General features: G+C 41.9%; 1 protein-coding gene across 7 annotated transcripts in view; it reads right to left on the reverse strand.

The window, feature by feature from the left end:
- The window catches only part of LOC307214296 (uncharacterized protein), a 188150-nt gene that overhangs the window by 143797 nt on the left and 21136 nt on the right, over positions 1–23217 (reverse strand). For all 7 annotated transcript variants that reach the window (XR_013837881.1, XR_013837882.1, XR_013837883.1 and 4 more), the window contains exons 2-3: positions 14474–14594; positions 13285–13329 (exon numbers count right to left, since the gene is read on the reverse strand). Coding sequence is in view for 1 of the 7 variants with exons in the window: in XM_079973124.1 (XP_079829250.1) it covers positions 13285–13329; positions 14474–14594 (166 nt within the window). In the remaining 6 variants the exon portion in view is untranslated. The remainder of the gene's footprint in view (positions 1–13284; positions 13330–14473; positions 14595–23217) is intronic.

Here is a 23217-nt window from a genome sequence, read left to right on the forward strand (position 1 = left end):
ACACAAAGGACTATCAAAAAAACCGGCAGATAGGAGCTGAGAGGGAATTAAGAGCCTCTGACATGAGGAATCCAGGCTGATACCAGATGGACTAATGGAAAATGGTTTAGGGATTGAAACCGGGAAAGGGAGGGAGGGGTTTTGGGAATCCGAAGGGTGTACAAACATATTTTGATTCTTTTTACTGTTTTTTCTTTTTTGCTTTGCTATAGGGGAATTCGTGTAAGGGAAATTGGGTCGACCTTAGTAAAAGTCTTTAAGCATAATGATTAATGTATATAAGTCAAAACTTGATATATAAATTGAATTAAGTATAATAATAAATTAGGGTTAAAAATTAGGGATAAGAACTTGTTGAATAAATATTTGGACATGGAATACAAGAAGGGGAGGCGAGGGGAAGTCGCGGAAGAAAGCTATTGAAAATTAGGATTCTAAATGTTGAACTTTTTTTTAATTTTGTCTTTTCTTTTTTGCTCTTTTCTTTTTCTTTTTTATTTCTTGGTTTTTGTGTATTATTTGAAACTAATAAATATCATTTGAAAAAAAGAAAAAAAAAAGAAAAGGCCCTGTTCTCGTGTTGCCACCCTCTGGACCTCTCTTGGAGGAGGCACACAAAGAAGGGCCCAGATGATGGTCACAGAGTCTGGGTTGGTTCATATGGGAAGAGGCGGTCCTGAGATGTTTAAGGCTTTATAGGTCAAAAACAGCACTTTGAATTGGACCCGAAAACTGATTGGCAGTCAGTGCAATCGGGCCAGGATCGGTGTAATATGCTCAAACCGCCTTCCCCCATTGGGGAGTCTGGCTTTTTCTAGGACATTTTCAGTGTGGACTATTTAGAAAACAAACAAACACAGAACCTCCACTTTTAGTTTTGGTTTCAGTTCCATGCTGCATTTATTATTGAGATTTTTTTTTTTAAGCTTGTTATTTGTAAGTCAGCCTGGGAACATAATTAAAGGGTAGTATTAAAATATATAATAAATCAAGCAATCAAAACACAGATTCTCAATGGAAAGTCAGCACTGGCTAGCAGTTCAGTAGCTTGACATTTACACACATGTAAGTTAAAAGTGAGATAAAATTATTGATTGTTCTCATGAAAGAGCTAGCTAGCCATTGGAAATCTGCAAGTTCACAGTTTTTGGATCACTGCCTGTAGGGAGATAGGCAAACACAACACAGATGGTAGCTTTTGAACCTAGCTAAGATGACTTCAACACTAGTCCATGTCTATCAAGTATTTCTTTTTAATTTTCCATTTTCATTCATTGGTAGCACAGATTTCTGGCCTTAGAGGTATAATGAATTTGCTGACTGCACACGATGACGTATTAAATAATCTCATTTTAATAAAGTTTTAATGTCAGATAGAGTGTGTGTAAAGCACATCTGCAAATACCACAAAGTCCTCAGATATATTTGTGTAGAGTAGTGCATTACTGAGGAAAGGCATGAATAATTGCCCCATTTTCAGAGATATGCTACCCTTTGTTTCTATGACAACCAGGATATAACTGCTCTGCCTAAGAACAACATCAATGTACACAGGTTTAGAGGATTGTGTCATTTAAGGGCAATCCATCAAATGTTTCATCATATAATTCAGTTGCAATAAATGAGGGTTATGTAGAAGCAATGTTCCTACATCAGTTCAGAAATATTTTATTATGTTTGAAAACATGATTCTTGACATGTCATACTTATATTCAGCATGCAGCACAGTCTAAGGGAAAAAAGTAAAAAAGAGCAGCAACCTGATCCCTCTGAAACAATTGTTCATTCACACCATAAATGTACAGTGGTACCTTGGGTTACATATGCTTCAGGTTACAGATGCTTCAGGTTACAGACTCCGCTAACCCAGAAATAGTACCTCGGGTTAAGAACTTCAGGATGACAACAGAAACCGCGTGGCGGCGCAGCAGCAGTGGGAGGCCCCATTAGCTAAAGTGGTGCTTCAGGTAAAGAACAGTTTCAGGTTAAGAACGGACCTCCAGAACGAATTAAGTTCTTAACCCGAGGTACCACTGTATTTCCCATTGTAGAACTTGAGAAGAACCTTAGGACCATTTAATATACTACATAGGTATTGTAGTAGTCACCCCAAATGTTGTCCACTTAGTAAGCCTTTCACATCACAGTGGTGATGTATATACAAGGACCATGCATGGGTTGCATATAGATCATGTAGCTTTACCACATGCAGTGTACCTTCACTAGGAAACTGACACTGGTAGTATGAGAAGCCAATATTACTGTCTCTGCTTATGATATTGCCACAATATAAAGCTGAACGATGAGGAAGAGGTTTCGCAGCTGCCCAGGTAATGTATTCATGATGCAAGCACATTTCCTAGGAAATACATTCAGTGGCACTTATGAGTGAACAAGTAGGCTTCCAATCTCTTTATACAGGTGCTCTTTTGGAGTACTAATAAGAAACCTACATCTAATGTATGCTTTTGCACTATGTAGCATATTTTATTTTCAAGTAAAGAATAGTTGTTGTTGTTGTTGTTGTTGTTAAAAAAAGCTAACAGGATGCCCAACAAGTTTGGGGGTGCTTGAAATTTGCATGAGAGTCAAAGCTCTTTAGTTTTCCAAATTTTCAGTTATCCAAATGGGGAGAAAGCAGAAGGTGAGAAATAGCTGGCTGGCAACATATGTCAAAGCAGTCTTTAATACTGCACTGAGATCTTTATTCCCTTATTGGGGTGGCGTGTATTTCACATCCTACAGTTCTCATATTTCAGTCTGCAGTTTCAACTTTATGATTTGCAGGCTTAGACCTACTTAGTCCTCCTAAAATATGCATTGAGTAGCTATTGGTTATTGTTTCAAATTTGAATTTATCATCTGAAGTATAACTGGTATTACAACATGCAGAATACCTGGTAAGATAAAAGCTGTTGAAGAGTGTGGTCACAAAATGGGCTGCTGTAAAGGTGGCACGGCTTGGGGGGGGGGAGAGGTGAGAAAGACTGCCAATAAGGCAGCAGATTAGCCTCCTGTCAGTATTTTCATACCTCCCATTGCAAGGATCACCTGATCATGTTGTTTTACTTTCATGCTGTGAGAAAGGAGGGGGCGGAAGCTACTCTTCGAGACTTCCGTCTCTAGTACTGTTGCACTTTTTCTTTGATCTGCCTAGAGACAGGATGGCTGTATGAGAGCTGCTCCTCTCGTACATGTTTGTTACGTTCTTTTATTTGATTAACTGGTAGAAATAAATTAGGTATGCTACGAAACCTCCACAGCTTTGCTTCCGTTTACTCTGCTGCATTTGGGTGCTCATATGAGCAGATGTGAATCCACAGCACCAGGACCTGCTCCTCAGAAATGCTGTGTTGGTGTTCCTGCGTTCCTGTGATCGGAAGTTCGGAGAAGGTGCTCCTGTCGCCCAGCCCATGCAGGAGCTGAAGATGTGGGCTGAACATGGGCTTACGGAAACCTCCAAGGAGTGCACCACAGCTGTTGTCGTTGCAGTGGCAGCAGCAGTGAATGCTGTGTTGGTGTTCCTGCGTTCCTGTGATCGGAAGTTCGGAAGTTCGGAGAAGGTGCTCCTGTCGCCCAGCCCATGCAGGAGCTGAAGATGTGGGCTGAACATGGGCTTACGGAAACCTCCAAGGAGTGCACCACAGCTGTTGTCGTTGCAGTGGCAGCAGCAGTGAATGATGCATTCCTTGGAGGCAGGCTATGCCGCCCCTGTGGATCCTGCTGCCCGAAGCAGTTGTCTCACCTTGCCTCACGGGTGGGCTGGCCCTGGGAGGCTTGGGAAAAGGCCTTTGGGTGGTAGTATTCTGAGACTTGTGGGGATGATTAGGGAGGCAGGAGAGGATATATTATTTCATGATATCCTTCGTAACTTGCACTAGCAAGTTCCATATCCTAGCAGAGTCCCAAACATCCCCCTTTTTAAATTAAACAGTGGTTAGCTTGTTGCTGGCTCGTCTGAGCCTCACTACTTAAGATTCCTGGTAAGATCCCTTCTAATCCCTCTTAAAAAGAATAGACATGAGAATCTGATTAAACTTAATATAAAAGTAGTTTACTCACAGATTTATTCAGGTACACAGATAGATCCCTGAAGGCAGGCTTAGGTTATATAACTATATACAATAGTACCTCGAGTTACAAACGCCTCAGGTTACAAATGCTTCAGGTTACAAACTCCGCTAACCTGGAAGAGTTACTGAGGCATCTAATCATAGCCTGCATTTTTATTAAGGCTTGATCAGGGCCTGTATTTTAAAACGAGCTTAAAGATTTTCAAATGTTCATGCCAGGCAGAAGACCAGCTGCCTAAGAACCTTGGCAAAAAGTTTATTCTCCTGGACAAGGGGGCCCCCTGATTTATAGCAGAAAACAATTCTCAAAGTCAAAGGGAATTACAGGCTGACAGCCAAGGTTACACTGACCCTACATATTACAGAAGATAAAAAAAGAGATAAGCATAATTAAGAGTGGGTAAATAGTAAAATAAAACCATGTGCCTCCCATTAAACTTGAGCCATATTTTCCTAAGGTTGAAAGGTCAAGAGCAGTGAAAAAGGCAACTGGCTTGGCTGGAGAAGAGAGGTTTTCTTTCTATCTTATTTTGAGGCTGGAAACTGTTCCTTCCTTTTTTTACTTTGAAAAGGTTTATTCTTCTAAAAAGCTATCTATGTTATGTATTAAATATATTGGCTTAAATGTAATTATGCAAAGGAATTAGAAGCTAAGAAATGTTAAATCCTTATGCTAGATTCTTATTTCATATAGTTGGAAGAGATCACAGGGGCCATCAGCCACCAGCCCAGCCCCCCTGCCAAGCAGGAAACATAATTAGAGCACACATATGGTTGTCAGGCCTTTGTTTAAAAGACCTTCAAGAGAAGGAGATCTTTCATTGATGATGTGAACTCAAGATCCTTGACATCTGTTTAAGATAAAAATTTAAGATTAAACCATCTGTTTTGGAGGGCAATAGGGCGAGGTGAGCTGGTAATTAAGGTTCCTTGTTGAGACACATGTAAGATATATTACTACTTATTTGTCATTTATAGATAGAAGAATATATATCTTTTTGATTCCCATAAAAGGACAAGAGGAAATGGGTGTATCTTTTGTGATTGGTTCTAGCAAACAGCCAATAGGAATTTCAACCAGGCTGATTGGACAGAGGCAGCCACAGGAGGAGCAAGGGGGCTGGATTAAGGAAATATAAGTGCTGGCCAGAATGGCAGGAGGCCAGGCCAGAGCTTGGTAACCATATACCACTGTGCCTCATATTTATTTGTCTGACAAATAAATTATTATTTTAATTTCTCTATTGCTGCGTTGAATATTTCATTCCAGCTAAGCGTTAACCACAAGCAGGGTGCTACATTACCTCAAGTTGAGAACTTTGTCCCAGGATGAGAACGGAAATTGTGTGCCGGTGGCGCAGCGGCAGCAAGAGGCCCCATTAGCAAAATCACTCCTCTAGTTAAGAATAGTTTCAGGTTAAGAACGGACCTCCAGAATGAATTAAGTTCGTAACTAGAGGTACCACTGTATTTATATGAAATGTCCCATAAGGGAATTAGTCCTAAGTGACTGCGACTGAGCAGTCACTTCTCCTAACACACAGGAACATACAAAATGGAGAACACACACTGATCAGAACATGGAGGCTGTGTGCTCCTCCATGCTAGTACAACAGACCACACACCCTCTTCAAGTCACATGTAGTGGAAGTCTGTCCCAGCTCAGGAGGAAACAAGAAGTCTTTTCCTGAGTGGTACAAAACATCCCCCAACATGTCCACTGTAGGAATGTTGTGCTTGACTGCAGTTTTTCATCCCACATGACTGACCCAGCAGACTGGACATTATCCCAACAAGTAGGCTGGGTTCACAGTTGTCCAGCATTCAGACCAAACTCTGCAGTATTGGGATCACATTTTTATAATGCAAAACTTTCAGAAATGTTTTTTTCAATAAAGTTTTCGCCCGTTTTTTTTTACCTGAGCTTAATGCATTGGGTTTCTTGTGGACACAAGGATTCTTTTGAAGCCCATTTAACAACCTTTCTGAAGGATTAAATACACTCACCACAAGATGGCTCCCCAGCAGCTTTCAGTTGCATTGTTTCCCCATCCTATCTAGTCTTGCAGTGAAGGCATTGATTATCTTTTGGAAGTCTGGAGTACTACTGAGCAGCTTGTGGATTAGAGCCTTGTCTAATAAAATAATAGCTATTTTTACATTAAAGCCCTGGGGATCTCTTTGAAAGGTAATTCTGTTACTTTAATTTCTGTACCCCATAAAAGGCTGTTATCTAGTTTGTGCCTCTGTTCATATTTTTTTCTAAGAGACAAAGACTGGCTCAGAGAATTCAAACTGATTTCAAGTTTTAAGCCTCCTGCTTTTAAAGGCTAAAGCTGCTTATGCTGTTAAGATTTCCCCATTTTTTAAGTATGAGAAATTTGAATGTCATTTGGGGTTGTTTAAATCTTTTTGCTGGCCTCAGATTTGTGGAAAGCACATCTCATGCAAAGGGGCATGACTTGTGGTGGTTAGTAAGATGTGTTTTCTGGATGACATGTAATCAAATTAGATATAGATTTTCTTGATTTAAAAAAATAAACTTCTATTGCATTTGTGCTTTTGTCATTTACCTTAACAAGTGAGGAGTCCAGAATGAACATAGGATACAAATGTTGATCAGATTATTACCATTTAAAAATAGCAGTGCTAGCTTGGGCAAGTTGAAGAGAGAGACTCTTGAGATGATATATGTTCTTATAAATTAAATCTATATTGGATTGCACTTGCTTCAGGAATGCTTCTAACACCTATTGGCAGAGCTGCTGAGAACGAACTGTTCTGAAATAAAAAAAAAAGACTGGAATGTTTTCAGCTTCGAACTGTGGTTGAAAAGACAATTATCAATTTGAGTGGGATCAGTTTAAAATGACACTGATTGTAGGGGTGTGTGGCAAAACCATATTGTGTTGAAGTAAAGGGTTTTTTTTTGTAAGAATGTTTCGATAATTTTTTTAAAAAAACTATTTTAAGTGATTAACTGTAAGTAGTATAAAACCCTTGTATTTTACCCCTAGCTAGAGCCTTTGCCCAAATTCAGTCTCTTTTCTGCCATGCACATACAGGAAGGAAGAAAACTCTTATTAACCCAAACCTACAGGTTGATTGGTCATTAAAGAAACATCATCCAGCCACTAACTCTATTTAGGAAATCTTAACCAGTCAAACATCAATGGCCATTGTATTAAACCATCAGGAATCACAAGATAGCCACTTAACAATACAGTGGTACCCAGTGGCGTAGCGTGGGGGGTGCAGGGGGGGTGGCTGCACCGGGCGCAACATCTGGGGGGGGGGCGCTCGCGCTCGCAGCTCTCTTCTCTGCCCCTACCTGGCTCACTCACTCACTCTCAGCGCTGTCACAGATTTCGCAAAAATTTCACTATTGTCACATGGATCCTCCTCCTAGCCAAACAGGAAGTGGGATCCACTTCCTCATTGGCCGAAAGGCGAATGCATGCAATTGGCTGAGCTGCCAAGCAAGAGGCGGGAGGACTCGAGGAGACGCGGGGAACTGAGTAGAAGCCGCCGCTGCAGGTAAGTCTCTCTGCATTGAAAGGGGGCACACTGGTCATTCTGCAATGAAAGGGGGCACACTGGTCATTCTGCATGTTGAGCTGACCAGATGGATTGAAGTTTCGTTGGTTCAACAGTGACGAGACAGATTTCGATCCATATGTAGCTGCTCCAGCTCAACAGAAGTTGATGTAAGCCAGTGGGTCTAGCAACCTTTAATTTATTTATTTTTTTTGCTGAAAGAGTAAGGCAATAGGCATGAAGGTGAATAAACATTATGTTAAGAGTAAAGAAATGGTTATACAATGAAGGGGTGCTAAAAGTGCAGCAAGGCAAGAAAGTGATTTTCTTTTTCTTCTTTTTTTAGAATTTTAGCAGAATACTACACCTATATCATGCCATACAAAAAAGAATCTGGTGCACAAGGCAGGAAAAGGAGAAAGATAGAGACAGAGCAACAAGCTAAGTTAGCTGGAAGCCTTCACCGGTTTTTGGTGAGTTCTGCTGAAATTACAGCAGGACCATCAGCAGCACCACAGGAGACTCATAATCCTGATCCCGTGCCGGTGGACATTCCTGTTCCTGCATTAGAAGCAGAGACAGTTTCATCTGAGGATGTTTATACTCAGCCAAATCTGCCAGAAAATATTGACCAAAAAGTTTAAATTCCATTTTCCATTTGAAATTTGGGAGGAAAATGGAAATTGAAGCCATATGAACAAGTTAAAGATTTAGTTTATGATTGGTTGCACCACTACCAAGTAAATGAAATATTTTAAAAAGATCTGAAGGAAAAGGGTTATGTGGAAAAAGAATCAAGTTTCCAAAAGGACATTATAAATAATGAGTATAAAACTCTGTCAAAAATGTATAAGATATTGCTGGAATGGAATACGAAAGATGAAGAGGTTAAATCGGTAATGATACAGTGGGCAAAGGATTTTGGGTACAATATTCAATTTGAAGATTGGGGAAAACTGTGGAAAGAGCATCTAAAATTTACGGCATGTACTACACTGAAGGAGAATGTGATGAAAATGTTTTATAGATGGTATATGACACCTGTAAAATTAGCAAAGATGTATAAGGTTGATAACAAATGTTGGAAGTGTAAAGACAAGGAAGGGACATTCTTTCATCAGTGGTAGGAATGTAAGAAAGTGAAAAGTTTTTGGGAAATGATATATAATGAGTTGAAAAAAATGTTAAGATATACTTTTGTGAAAAAACCCGAAGCTTTTCTCTTAGGTATGGTAGGAAAGGACATCAGAAGAAAGGATTGTAATCTTTTCCAGTATGCGGTAACGGCAGCCAGAATCCTGTTGGCCCAGAAGTGGAAACAAGAGGAAATACCAACGATAGAAGAATGGAGACTAAAAATGACAGACTATGCAGAACTGGATAAATTAACTGGGAAAATCAGATATACTAAAGATCAAAAGTTCATCGAAGACTGGGGGAAATTTGTGGATTATCTGAAAAATATATGTGGTGTGAATACAACGCTAGTGGGATTTAAAGAGGCACTGTAAAAAAAGAAAATAAGTATTGTTTATTAGAAATAATGGGAGTAAGGAGGAAAAATGGCAATACGAAAGAAGGGAATGTGTATTAAAGGTATAACCACGGATGATTGTCAGAGACGCTGAAGGAAGTCAAAAAAATAACTATGATTTGTTGTATGCGGGATTAAACGAAAAATTGGACGGAAATTTATAAAATGTATAACAATAAAAATTATTATATATATAAAAAAAGTTTAAATTAATCTGTATATACAGATTGATATCTTGCACTTCTATTAAAGAATTACAATTAGAGGTACAGGATTGAGGAAGTTGGCTCCATCTAGCCCAGTCTTGGATCATCTCCAGGGTATGGTTCCATTTTGATGTTTAGTTTTTGTTCTTGATATTTTTTGTCGTTTACGATGGTTGTGAGACCACATATAATAGCATGGCCCATGCTAGGTTACTACATTTGTAGATTTGTATTCATAGACCTGCTGAAAATGTGGAGAATGTGTAATGCATGTTCGCACTCAATACAGTGGTGCCCCGCAAGACGAATGCCTCGCAAGACGGAAAAATCGCTAGACAAAAGAGTTTTCCGTTTTGGAGGTGCTTCGCAAAACAAATTTCCTATGGGCTTGCTTCGCAAGACGAAAATGTCTTGTGAGTTCCTGCGGGTTTTTTTCCTTTTCTCCCCCTTTTTCTAAGCCGCTAAGCCGCTTATCCGCTAAAAGCCGCTAAACCGCTAATAGCGCTAATCCGCTAAGCCGTCAATGGGCTTGCTTCGCAAGACAAAAAAACCGCTAGACGAAGAGACTCGCGGAACGGATTCTTTTCATCTTGCGAGGCACCACTGTAAAGTGTTTGAAAATAAACTTGTATTTAGATGCATTTTACTTTAATTACATCAGTATTTTCATAACAAACAATACATGTGCTTAGGGGGTAAGGGTTTCTTTAACTAATCTAGTGGAAGAGACTCGAGTGCTAAAATCCACGGGTTAGGGGGCGCAAATTACTTGCCTTGCCCCGGGTGCTGACAACCCACACTACGCCACTGGTGGTACCTCATGTTGCGTAACCTCCAGGTTACGGAATCTTCAGGTTATGGCCGCAGCAAACCCAGAAGTGTATACTTCCGGGTTTCGCCGCTCGCGCATGTACAGAAGCGCTCTGTGTGCCATGCGCAGAAGTGATCTGCACATAGAAGCGCTCTATCGTGCTGCGCGCAGAAATGGCGCCTTTAGTTACAGATTTTTCGGGGTGCGTACGGCACCCCGAAATGAATTAAATCCGTAACCAGAGGTACCACTGTATACTCTTAGCAACCTCAGAAAGCAGATCAGTAGAAATATTTAAGGAGCTGGACATGTGCTTGGGAAAATCTATTTGGGCTTCAGCACACATTTCAATTATTTTTTCCTCAAAACTAAAATTCACGAAAGAAAAACTAAGAAGAACTAAGAAAATCATTGACATTTTCAGTGCCAGTGTCTCATTAAATGAAGTGGCAAAGCCTGTTGCAGCCTAGTAGGTTGGGGGGCAGAAATTAAACTTTGTGCAGTTTAATTTTAAATGGATTTAGGGAGGAAGCATGACTGTATTATACTCTAAAAAGGATTATATGCCAGGGTTGGAGTCAGGTGTAGATCAGCAACAAAACACCCGAGGCCACTGAAGTTAACTCTTTATTCAAGGAAACAAACCACAGCTCCGGTCTAGTGGTCTCAGCAACTCATTCTTAGGTCTTGCAAGGACTAAAGGTCCCGCTTTCCTGGTGACCACTAGGACATCCTCCTCTCCATGGTGTTTCTCATGCTGTGTCTGTGCACAGTCACCCTTTGCTCTGCCCATTTCATTTCTCTGCATGTTCAAGGAGACCAGGGCGAGGGGAGCTGGTTGCAGCAGAAGGGGGGAGATTCCCTGGCTTCTTCAGCAATCAGCTTCTCTGTCTCCTGGCCTTTCAGCCCCTGCTTCTGCCTCGGAGTCTGAACTGTGCTCTGCCGTAGCTTCTCCCTGTTCACTAAGCCTCGTCCCCTCTTCTACTTCTGACGCCTCCTCTCCGTCTGCTCCTTCTTGTCCCAATGACCACTCATCATCACCCCACCACCAACCCCCTGGCTCTGAGCTTCCTTCCCCTGGGGTATCTCCAGGGGGTTCCCCGGCTGGTGTCTTCCACTTGTCCTCTGCATCCAGCCAGTCAAGATATTATACCTCTAAGTATAGTATACTTTACAACTTGTTAGCTTCTGACAAAAGCTTAAGCCATAATAGGTTTGTGGTCCTGTAATTCTAGACTATTTTGAACCTGCTGATCATTATACGCACACATAAAGGCAAGCCATTTTTTTTTCATTTAAAAGCAACTTATCACTTCTACCACATTCTTGGCAGCATTCAAGAAACCTTTCAAAATGCCTCTCTTTCAGATTCTGGGAGACTCTTGATTTTGTTCAACAGAGACCCTTCATACCAACCCACAGACATTTGTGAGCCACTTCTCTGTGATGCTACCCTATGTGGTTGCCAAAACTAGAACTGTGTGGCTTCATTCCACCAAATGGATTCTCAACATCATCCCCAACTGGGGGGGGGGCAATTATGTGGGGTGAGCCATTCATTCATCCCCACTCACATTCTTGCTGTAGTCAAATATATACTGCATTCATGTAAAATCACATAAATCAAATGGAAGGTGTGTGCATTATGTTTCTGTCAGTTACTGTAGGGGGGTGGCATAGCTACCCATCTGGAATAGGTTAAGGCTATTAGCGTCTTGGATTGTTTGTGTGCATTCTCTCTCTCACCAACCTACTCATAACCCCTTTCATGGATTGGTTCAGCATAACACACACTCCTGAAAATATTTAGACTGAGTTATACAGTTCAACAAAGATTAATTTCTGAACACACTCAAAAAGCTATTTGCGAATTCCCTTTCAAATGGAAAAATAAAGAACTGTAGGTTGTAATATTTAGTCTGAGACACAGAATTGATGTATTGAATTAGCTCTGCTTCTTGAATGAAATGAATCTACAGAGCCCTAATTATGCAGAAGTTTCTAGCAATTGAGTCATTTTGACCATTGTATGTAGTCTTATTGCCCCCACATCCAGAAAGGAGACTCAGAACACCTTATTAAATACAGTGGTAGCTCTGGTTGTGAATGGGATCCGTTCCAGAGGTCCGGCCATATCCTGAAGTTTTCGCAACCGGAGGGACCACTTCTGCGCATGAGCACATGGCAGTAGGCCGCTTCTGCGCATGCGGCGAAACACTTCGGGGTTTGCCGCTTTCGCAACCCGAGGGTAACATAACCCAAGGTTCCACTGGAGTTAAAAAGTTTTATTTATTTAATGTCCACTAAGTGTGACCAGTGGGGAGTGGAGTTTGTGGCCTGGCGTGGGGCCCCGCTGCCCTTGTGGAGCCTTGCTGTGCCATACCCTTGGGCTGGGCACCGCCCACCCACAGTCACTGTGGAGCACCCTGGGTTCCCGCCAAATCCAAATTTGAACGGGCCAATCTGCGGCAGCCGGGGGGGGCAGGTTCAGGAGAGTGGATCAGAGGGGAATAGGCTCCACCCCACTCCTAATCTTTAAAGGGGGCCTGAGCCAGTGACAGGAGCGCACTTGGCCCCAGAGGATCCGAGCATTTTCCGTAGTGTAGTGGTTATCACGTTCGACTGACACGCAAATGGTCCCTGGTTCGTAACCAGGTGAAAACAGAGTAAGATTTTTTCATTGTAAAAATCAAGAGAGCTATCCGCAACGTGATTCTGTGTCTTGGCGGCTGAGTGATTAGGCATCCGGACATTAAATCTGTCAGACAATACCTCAGGGCGGCAGTGAATTAAGGCCTTATCTTTCCTTACCTGCCCACACTGAGTGTGAAACAGCCAAATAATACTAAGTCAACATCAAATTTTCTACAGTGCGGAGGAATTCTCTACATGTCCATCCGGGGTTCCCCCAAAATTACTACTCAGTCTCATAAAAAGCAAATGGCCAAAGCCCAGTCTATAGAGGGAGAGTGCTGAAAATGGGCACAGAGGGAGAAAGGAGGATGGATCGGCTAGTCTGACCTCTCTGATTAGACAGATGCCCCCATATGGCTCACAGCCACCTCCCAGAGGAACATACGACATTGAGACCCTTTTCCCTAGGAGGGGAGGGAGGAAACTCACCACTGCCAAGGACAGGAGCAGAACAATCAGGATGCCGTGTAATCTCTAGAAATCATTAAAGGTAAATTAATTATGATGAGCGCTTTATAACAAAACCATTACTCTTATTTATTCCTCAAATGGTGAACATTTCAGTATAGTGAATCCCCACCACAAAATATCCAGATGTTTTGGATGAAGAAATATGGCAGATTCCAGTTCCCGGAGTCTGCCACTGGTATTGCTGGGACAAACCACTAAATCTGTCACAAAATTCCACTTTAGACAGATTTCAGTGGCAATTCTACAAACATTTAACCTCTGAACATATGGTGACCACCACATTTTATTGCACTTTGATCTGCAACCACATGCCATAGAGATCCAACTACACATTACTCATAAAAGACACTGTGCAGGTGGGGGAATCGTAATCTGAATCCATCCCATGCTGAAGTACAGAAAGAATTAACTATTAAAAGGGAATGTTTTCTCTATCAGATTCTGGCTCATCAACTTACTGCATCAACTTGAAAGTGGTATACATGAATAGCAGTTAACCAGGGAAGGTTCTCCCTCATTAAAAAAGTGTTTAATCTATGTGGCAATCCTCTTATGTTCAGCCTACGCACAGAAGCATGGCTTCTTTCCAGCCCATAGTTCATGGGAGTGGAAATGCCACATATATAGGGGATGGCTCAGGGGGTTAATAAAACTAATGTATTTTTTCCTTTTCATACAAATTAGCCCAAGGTGTTAACTAATAGAATCCAGGCAGTGATCATAAACAGATTATGCTAATAAATGCCAAACTAAGAGTGTGTGTCTCTATGTAATTGGAGAGAACAAATATTTCAGCACAGCTAGCCCTGAAATTGCCTAGGTGTACGAAGTAACTTGTTGAATTTCCACAAACCTATATAAATACTGTTGAGAAAGATATGCCAATTCAGGCGCTTTGCTTATATGAGCTCTGAAACAGAGCACTGCTTATCAGTAAGGCTCCTGAACTATCAGCACCCTTGCTGGGAAAGATTTATGGCTAACCTTTGCTAGGTTGGTGGCAAATAACAGTGGGGAAATGTTTCTTACAGAACAGGCAGTCAGGTGGCTCAACATGAAATTAGATATATTTCCAGACTTAGCAGGTAGCTGTAGGTCTGATTGAAATTCGGGATCTCAAATAACAAAAGAAAGAAAGACTCAGTACCTGGTGTATGGTCTTGCCACTGAAAAACCGCTGTGATGTTTTCAGCACTACGTGCACTTCAGAGGAACAGCATGGCTTTGATTCAGTGTGGTATGTTGGTACAGCACGAGGCCTTCCACTCCTAGGAAGCAGAGCAAATGATATAATTCTCACAAGTGCATTACTGAACATCAGCCTCCCCCTTTCAAGTGTCCTTCAACTGCTTTGGTGGATCCAAGCTTATAAATAAACATCCCTTAAATGACCACGACATTTGTATTTCTGTCTTCAGTATCCCAGGGCGTATCTCTGTTGTGCCAAACAGCTTTAGAATGGAGACAAAACCAAGAGAACTCCAATTCTTATACGAAAACATGAATTTCATACTGCAGCTATGGGAAAGTTCAAGCCATATGACACCTTTTTGCAGAAAGTGCCTTGCTAAAGAGTCAGTGATAATTGGAAATGATACATTACTATCTCAGTCTGATGTTTTACAAAGGAGATATGTTGACCTCCATCCATCTTTGGGAACAACAGTGGGAGACTGTGTGATCTTGCATGATTGCACGATGCTCGGGGATGCTCAGCTAGCCTGCTAAGCCAGCTCTGCTCCCACTTCCTTCTCTTCAACTAGCATGGAACAAGGAAGGTACAATCCACTATAACCTTTGCCAAATAGGAAAAAGTCAACTTTTGGAGGAGGTCAAGCAGCAGGGAGGTCTCAATGGTGCATATGAATGGGGGACAGTTCAGTTTGCATTTAAAAGCAAACCTATCTAAATATGTGAAGTGAAACACAGCCATCCTTCAGAATTCACTCTTCTCTGAATTTAAGCAAGTAGTTCTCAAGCCGAGTAACGTGTAGAAAAGTACGGTACATATATTGGGATGGATGTGCATGAAAATGAATATATTAGTGGAAATAACATACAAAAAGTCATTATATTCAGGGAAATAGAGTTGCAGAAAACACATATACTATTCTTCAGAGAAAAGTGTGTAATATTAGGAGAAATTTACACTAAGATACTGCTCAATATTCATGATAATATTTTTTATTGCAAAGTGAGGTGGAAATGTGCAGCACACTGAACGTAAAATTGGAAAAATGAGAAACTGAGAAATTGACCAATTTGTCCACGTCCCTAATAGTCAATGAGACATTATTTCCTTTCCCTGTGTGTCATTTCCATGGTCCTCAGCAGGAAATGATGCTCCTGAGCATTTCCTGCCTTTTGCAACTCCTCCCAGCTGCTAGTTATCTCTCACATAAAATCAGCAGAAAGCATGAAACCAATATAAGCAGCATGAAAGCAACATTTATTCTAATACGCCACCACAGGATCTGTTTGATGAAGGCTGCCCTCGGAAATAAATAGTAATGGGAATATGATAGCATAATGTAAAACTAGCCTAAAAACTACCGAGAGGAAAAAATGCTAAGTGGCAGACATGCGAAATGCACCATAAAGACCCAAACAAAATTATGAATGAACAGATTGGAAAGCATCTCAGACCGATGATGGACTGTACTGTCCATCCATACTAGACAGGAAGAGCTCTTCTGCTTGCCACATGAGAAATGGAATATGTAACTAGGCTCTAAATCAACAAGGCGTAATTCTGATCAAACATGGTTAGGCTCAGGCTGCAAGTCACAGTTGAGGACATTGTCTGCCGTGTTTTAGCATCATGGACATGGGTTAGTTTAAACTCTGAATTGCAGTTTTCTTTTGAAACACTGAGATGCACTTCTTTATACATTTATATGAAGTGGCACAATATACTGCCTGATTTTAGATCTCCTTCTGCAGTAGTAAATGGTACCCAGGTGCTAGTGTGTCATATGGAAACTGTGATAAACTACTAGTGGTAATTGGGTTCACTCTAAGTATGGCACTTGCATTATCCTGGAAAGGAACTGTGAATAACATTGGTTGTTTCTGCATACTGATTTACACATATGAAATTGCTGGAGCTCGAGAAGAGACTTCAAAATATGTAGGCGTACTAAATCAGTATGCAAAAATTGCCTATTAAGAATAAAAAAATATGTCTCAAACCAAATATAGTCCTTGAATATATAGAAGTATGTAACCATATATCTTTAAGTGTACAGAACCTTGCAGAAAATATCTAGGTTACAAAAATATCAGCCTCTCTGTATAATGTATTTCCATCAATTCGCAAGTGTGTGCATATTCCCCCTGCATGCTAGTCTCCTGAATTTTGAAACTTCCCATATAGCTTCAGCCACCACTGAAAATAAGTTCAACTGTGGGTGCTCAAACTTTGAAAATTTCAATAGCTTAGCATGTCATAGCAGGACATAGTCCAAATCATATGCCAAGATATGTATTTTTTCTGTGGGATGTTGGGGAGGGGTGAGTGATTCTACAGTGACATGCATGGAAGGATACAGAAGAAAGACAGACGTCCTAGAAGAAGAAGAAGAGTTTGGATTTGATATCCCGCTTTACCACTACCCGAAGGCGTCTCAAAGCGGCTCACATTCTCCTTTCCCTTCCTCCCCCACAACAAACACTCTGTGAGGTGAGTGGGGCTGAGAGACTTCAAAGAAGTGTGACTGGCCCAAGGTCACCCAGCAGCTGCATGGGGAGGAGCGGGGAAGCGAACCCGGTTCCCCAGATTACGAGTCTACCGCTCTTAACCACTACACCACACTGGTCCTACTGGGTCCAGAAGCTGTCCCTTGTGCAAAATGAAGCATATAGCTAGCAACCTGAAATATTAGATACCTAATATTGGCCTGGTCAATAAGATCTGTTAGTGAGGCCCTATTAATTGTCCTACAGCCTTCAGAGATTTGTCTTGCTAAAGGGGGGGGGGAGAGAAGAGAAGTCTCTCCCTCATAATGTCCTGGCATTCTGTGTGACCCTCAAACCGCGCAAGAAGAGGGCTGAGGCTTAGCCAAATGATAATGTAGGTGCACAAAGGCTAGGCTTCAAGACTGTCGAAAAGGGATAGGGAAATTTTGGTCATCCAAATATTTCTGGGCTCTGACTCTCACCATAGTCACTAGGACTTAGAGGAGATGCAGGGGCGTCTTACCCATAGAGCCTAGTGGCACAGGGCACCAAGTTCTGGAGGGCGCCAGAGAAGAGGCGGAGGCTGGACGCGGCATCTCCTGGTATCAGCTCGCCGCCCTCACCTGCCTCCGCCACATTGCGTCGAATCAGTGCAATGCCCGGAGCCTCTGTCTGCTGGCCACCGCGGCACAAAGCGTCCAGCTGAGCCGGGAGGCGCCACGCCCAGCCTCCGTCTCTTCCCCGCCAGAGGAGCCACCCTCCAGCTGCTGCCCGCCTCCTCCAGCCCCACCATGGCAGTCCTGTCCTCCCTAAAAAAAGGTAGACAACTCTGGGAAACGGGGGGGGGGGGGGGCGCAGAGGAAGCTTTGCACCACAGCGCCGGATATGCTTAAGAAGGCCCTGAGGAGATGGAGTCACTTGCATGAGTGAATTTGCACAAAGCTTAACTGTTCTTATACATTAAGGTTTTTTAAATTTAATTTTAGAAAAATCCATCTTGTAACATTACGTTACAGTGCTTTATGCAACACTCTTCCTTTCATTTGGAAAAGAGATGGGACCTGCTGACCCAGATTTCTCACTCAAAAACAATAAATTTGACTGTGAATTGATCCTGCAACAAATGCATCTTTTTATTTTTAAAACTTTTAAGGTGCTGTTTGAAGGTTTCCCACGCATTTCCCACATTGTAAGAGTAATCATAATCACTGACCCTGTTTTCTTTCCCATTATTTCCTTCTCATTGCATTCCTTTCCTTTGCTAGTTCAATTTTTCATGATATTCTCTCATGTAACGGGAGGGCGGTTCATACTAAATATGAACACTTCTTTCCCCACAGAGACTTGCAGAGTGTGAAGAAGAGAAGAAAACCTATTTCCTTTGGAGTGTTTGTTAGCTCCTTTTATGTCCTCTGCCTAATAGATGTGCTACTAACAATGAATTAATCTTACCACTATTTAATGTGAAAATTACTATATCTTGTTTTCTATCACCTGCATGTTGGAGTTGACCCAGCAATTTCGTCTCACAATGGATTTAACTTTTTAAAGGAAAGAAATCAAATGTTCTATTTAGGCACTATAAATTAATTAAATTTGTGACTCAGATTGGTGTTCTCAGTTTCCCAGCAGGACACTGGTGCTTTGTGATGATTTTTATCCTAAACTAAAGCATCTCTCACCACATTTTTTAATTTAAATACATTTTAATACAACCAGAAAAAAACATAAAATGGAGAACAAGAATAGTAAGTATTATTTAAATTCATATGCCACCCTCCATCCAAAGATCACAGAGCAATTTGCAAAATAAAAATACAAAATGATACAGATATAAAGATACAATGACACAATAAACATCTTTAAAACAAATACTGTGGTACCTTGGTTCTCAAATTTAACCTTTTCCGGAAGTCCATTCTAAAACCAAAGTGTTCCAAAACCAAGGCGTGCTTTCCCATAGAAAGTAATGCAAAACGGATTAATCTGTTCCAGACTTTTAAAACCAACCCCCAAAACAGCAAAATAACATCTATTTTACTATCTAACAAGACCGTTGATCCATAAAATGAAAGCAATAATCAATGTACTTACCTGCCCTGATGATAGTCATTGTTTGGACGGGGGGGGGGGGGGGGGGGCTTTTATCCATTTCCGCAGTCACACAATCAATCTATCAGTAGCTGAACTGGGTTCCACACAGTCACAAAAACAAATGAACCGAAAAAGCCTCAAAAACGCAAAATAAATAGCAAAAACCAACGTGGCAAGCTTAATCCATGCCAGAAGTCTGTTTGTCTTCCGAAATGCTTGAAAACCAAGGCACAGCTTCTGATTGGTGCAGATGCTCCACAAACAATAGCCGACAACCGCGTTGGATGTTCAGCTTCTGAAAAACGTTCAAAAACCGGAACACACACTTCGCAGTGTTTGGCGCTTGGGAACCAAGGCGTTTGAATACCAAGGCGTTTGAGAACCAAGGTACCACTGTACATCTTCGCCAAGCAGTATGGATGAGGCCATCATAGCTGTCAGCAATGGGTGAGAGATCCAGCTTTGTGTAGCTTTCAGAAAGCAAGCAAGCAAGGAGTCCCCTTTAGAAATGGGAAACATGGTTTTACAAGCCACAGAAACAAGCAGAATAGCATGATCCAGCCAAAGTTGTATCAGTTACTCCATAAGGGGAGAATTCAAGGGTTGCCATATTTCAAAAAGCAGCTGGGCGGAAATAATGTTACATGCCAGCTTCAGGACTGCAATACCTTTTCCCATGTTCCAAAGCTTCCCCCAACTGGCCCCCTTTTGCCACAGTCACCAGCAGAACAGCAAAGGGGGCAGAGGCTTCTCCGTCCAGAACAGGAAGGCTTGAGAGGGTCGATCTTGCTCTGTCTTCCAGAGCTGAATGTTTCATTCCCTAGGGAACCAGACGGAGAACCAGACTGGCTCTCTGGCCGGATCAGGCCTGCGTCTCCTTCCGATCCAGCCTACACCATCTCTTGCAGTAGTCCTACCTCTTTGAGCTAGGCTAACATTCAAAGATCACAATGTCTGTCAAAAAGAACGTGGACAGCCTGATCCTCAGCTTGTGGAGTCCAGCTTCCAAGCCAACCATCACAGCAAAGTTCACAAACTTTCCAAACACAGCCCATTACATTCACTTCACACTAAGCCAGGCTTCCTCAACCTCGGACCTCCAGATGTTTTGAGACTACAATTCCCATCATCCCTGACCACTGGTCCTGCTAGCTAGGGATCATGGGAGTTGTAGGCCAAAAACATCTGGAGGGCCGAGGCTGAGGAAGCCTGCACTTAGCTTTCTGATGGTACATCTCCCTCTCACCCTGTCCGAGTAACATAGGAGGACTAGACAGATGTATAAGCTTACCCTATAGAAGCACACCAAATTAGACAAATTATGTATATCCAACAAAAATAATAATGAAAGCCTTGATTCTGTCCTCAAGGATATGAGTTGTACGATTCTCTTTGCCTTCATCACTGTTCCTCTTTTCCTGTTTCTAGATCATTAAACTTACTAAGCTTTGAATGAAGGTTTTAGCTTCTAAAACATGTTAGCAAGCTGGTAGGGAAGATCAAACCAAATATTTTGAATTCGCTTGTGAAGAAGTATTATTATAGGTGACAAAAAAAAAAATACAGGGGCTGGAGATAATGTGAATTGCACTGATTATACCTTCAATACCACCATTCAAAGTGTTTTGAAATGCTGGCTAGTAGGAGGTTTGCACCTCTGCTGTTGAAAGGATTACAAAATATCTGCTTGTAGCCAATGATGACTTACATGATGCTGAACATATTGTCTATAGATAACTACAAGGAGGATCTGAACATGTCAATGTAGAAAGGAAGCATGATTCAGAGCAATTCCATGGAGATAAAACTTTGGTATAGACGGATCTAGGAACAAATATACATTTTACTAATCTTTTCTTTACTTGCATTCTTAAAAGATACATACAGAAGTTCCAGGAAACAACAGAAGATGCACACAGAAATAGTATTTTGACAGAGGGCCGTGCTACAAAAAAGAAGAAACAATTTGGTGTCTAGGACCGCTGAACAGCCAATAATGATTCCAATTTCCTTAAGATTTTGTGCTCAGAAAGTACCGGTAGCCACATGGGGGAGAACCCACCTCATGTGGGTAATATGTGCCAACAGCATCACATATTCTCCAACAAGTCTGATTAATGGTATTATGAACATATGCTATTCACACCAGTGTACAGTGGTACCTCGGGTTACAGACGCTTCAGGTTACAGACGCTTCAGGTTACAGACTCCGCTAACCTGGAGGTAGTACCTCGGGTTAAGAACTTTGCTTCAGGATGAGAACAGAAATCGTGCAGCAGCAGTGGAAGGCCCCATTAGCTAAAGTGGTACTTCAGGTTAAGAACGGACCTCCAGAATTAATAATAATAATAATAATAATAATAATAATAATAATAATTTATTATTTATATCCCGCCCATCTGGCTGGGCCTCCCCAGCCACTCTGGGCAGCTTCCATAGAAACCAAAAATACAGTAAAATATCACACGTTAAAAACTTCCCTGAACAGGGTTGCCTTCAGATGTCTTCTGAATGTCAGGTAGTTGTTTATCGCTTTGACATCTGCTGGAAGGGCGGGCGCCACTACCGAGAAGGCCCTCTGCCTGGTTCCCTGTAGCTTTGCTTCTCGCAATGAGGGAACCGCCAGAAGGCCCTCGGCGCTGGACCTCAGCGTCCGGGCAGAATGATGGGGATGGAGACGCTCCTTCAGGTATACTGGACCGAGGCCGTTTAGGGCTTTAAAGGTTAGCACCAACACTTTGAATTGTGCTCGGAAACGTACTGGGAGTCAATGTAGGTCTTTCAAGACCGGTGTTATATGGTCTCGGCGGCCGCCCCCAGTCACCAGTCTAGCTGCCGCATTCTGGATTAGTTGTAGTTTCCGAGTCACCTTCAAAGGTAGCCTCACGTAGAGTGCATTGCAGTAGTCCAAGCGGGAGATAACCAGAGCATGCACCACTCTGGCGAGACAGTCCGCAGGCAGATAGGGTCTCAGCCTACGTACCAGATGGAGCTGGTAAAAAGCTGCCCTGGACACAGATTTGACCTGTGCCTCCATGGACAGCTGTGAGTCCAAAATGACTCCCAGGCTGCGCACCTGGTCCTTCAGGGGCACAGTTACCCCATTCAGGACCAGGGAATCCTCCACACCTGCCCACCTCCTGTCCCCCCAAAACAGTATTTCTGTCTTGTCAGGATTCAACCTCAATCTGTTAGCCGCCATCCATCCTCCAACCGCCTCCAGACACTCACACAGGACCTTCACCGCCTTCACTGGGTATCATCCACATACTGATTAAGTTCTTAATTAAGTTCTTAACCAGAGGTACCACTGTATAGTACCATTTATGGATGATTTCAGTGGAATTATCTCATATATTGACCAATACAGAGAAAAGCAGCTTAGTGTACCAATTTTTATTCCAAACAATGTCATCCAAGTTCTCACTCAAATCGACTTCACATCCTTTAATTGCCTCACGTGGGGCAGCCTAATTGGCTGTTCCAAACAATGGCAGAAGTTTGAGTAAAGCAGCGGTGGGAAGACAGTGAGAGGAAAATGGCAATTTTAAACAACAGCAGAAGTTTGAGTAAGGAGAGATGGAGGAACACTGTGGGGTTGTTGTCTTCTTATTTAAAAACAACAACAACCAAAAACAAGTTTCAACAAAGAAATAGGAGAGATGTGTACAACATAAAAGCTAACACCAAAAAGTAAACACAGCAGAGCCTTTTCCAAACGCCCTTCTTAGGATTATTGGAGTGCGGTAATCAGGGTTAGAACGGATAAACCTTAACATTTTGACTGCCTTTCTAGAACTGCAAGAACAATGTGTGTGTATTGTGGTGGTTGGTATTAAGAACTTGGCAGGAAACGATAAATGGGCAGATGGCCAAAATTTAGCATGGATCACAAGTTGTTCAAGCCTTATTTAGCAAATTCACATAAGTTGCTGGACGTAACTTATAAGAAGATGTTTCATTCCAAGGATTGCAAAAAAGGCGTATGTGGGTGGATGGATGGATGGATGGATAGACAGATGATAGATGGTATGACAATGTCCAAGATTCATTGTTTCTGTTGGTAACTCATGGAATATAGTTTGAGAGACAATATAAATGGCATTGTTTAATTAAAAT

Source organism: Podarcis cretensis, assembly GCF_951804945.1.
Source record: "Podarcis cretensis genome assembly, chromosome: 4".
NCBI classification, from domain to species: domain Eukaryota; kingdom Metazoa; phylum Chordata; class Lepidosauria; order Squamata; family Lacertidae; genus Podarcis; species Podarcis cretensis.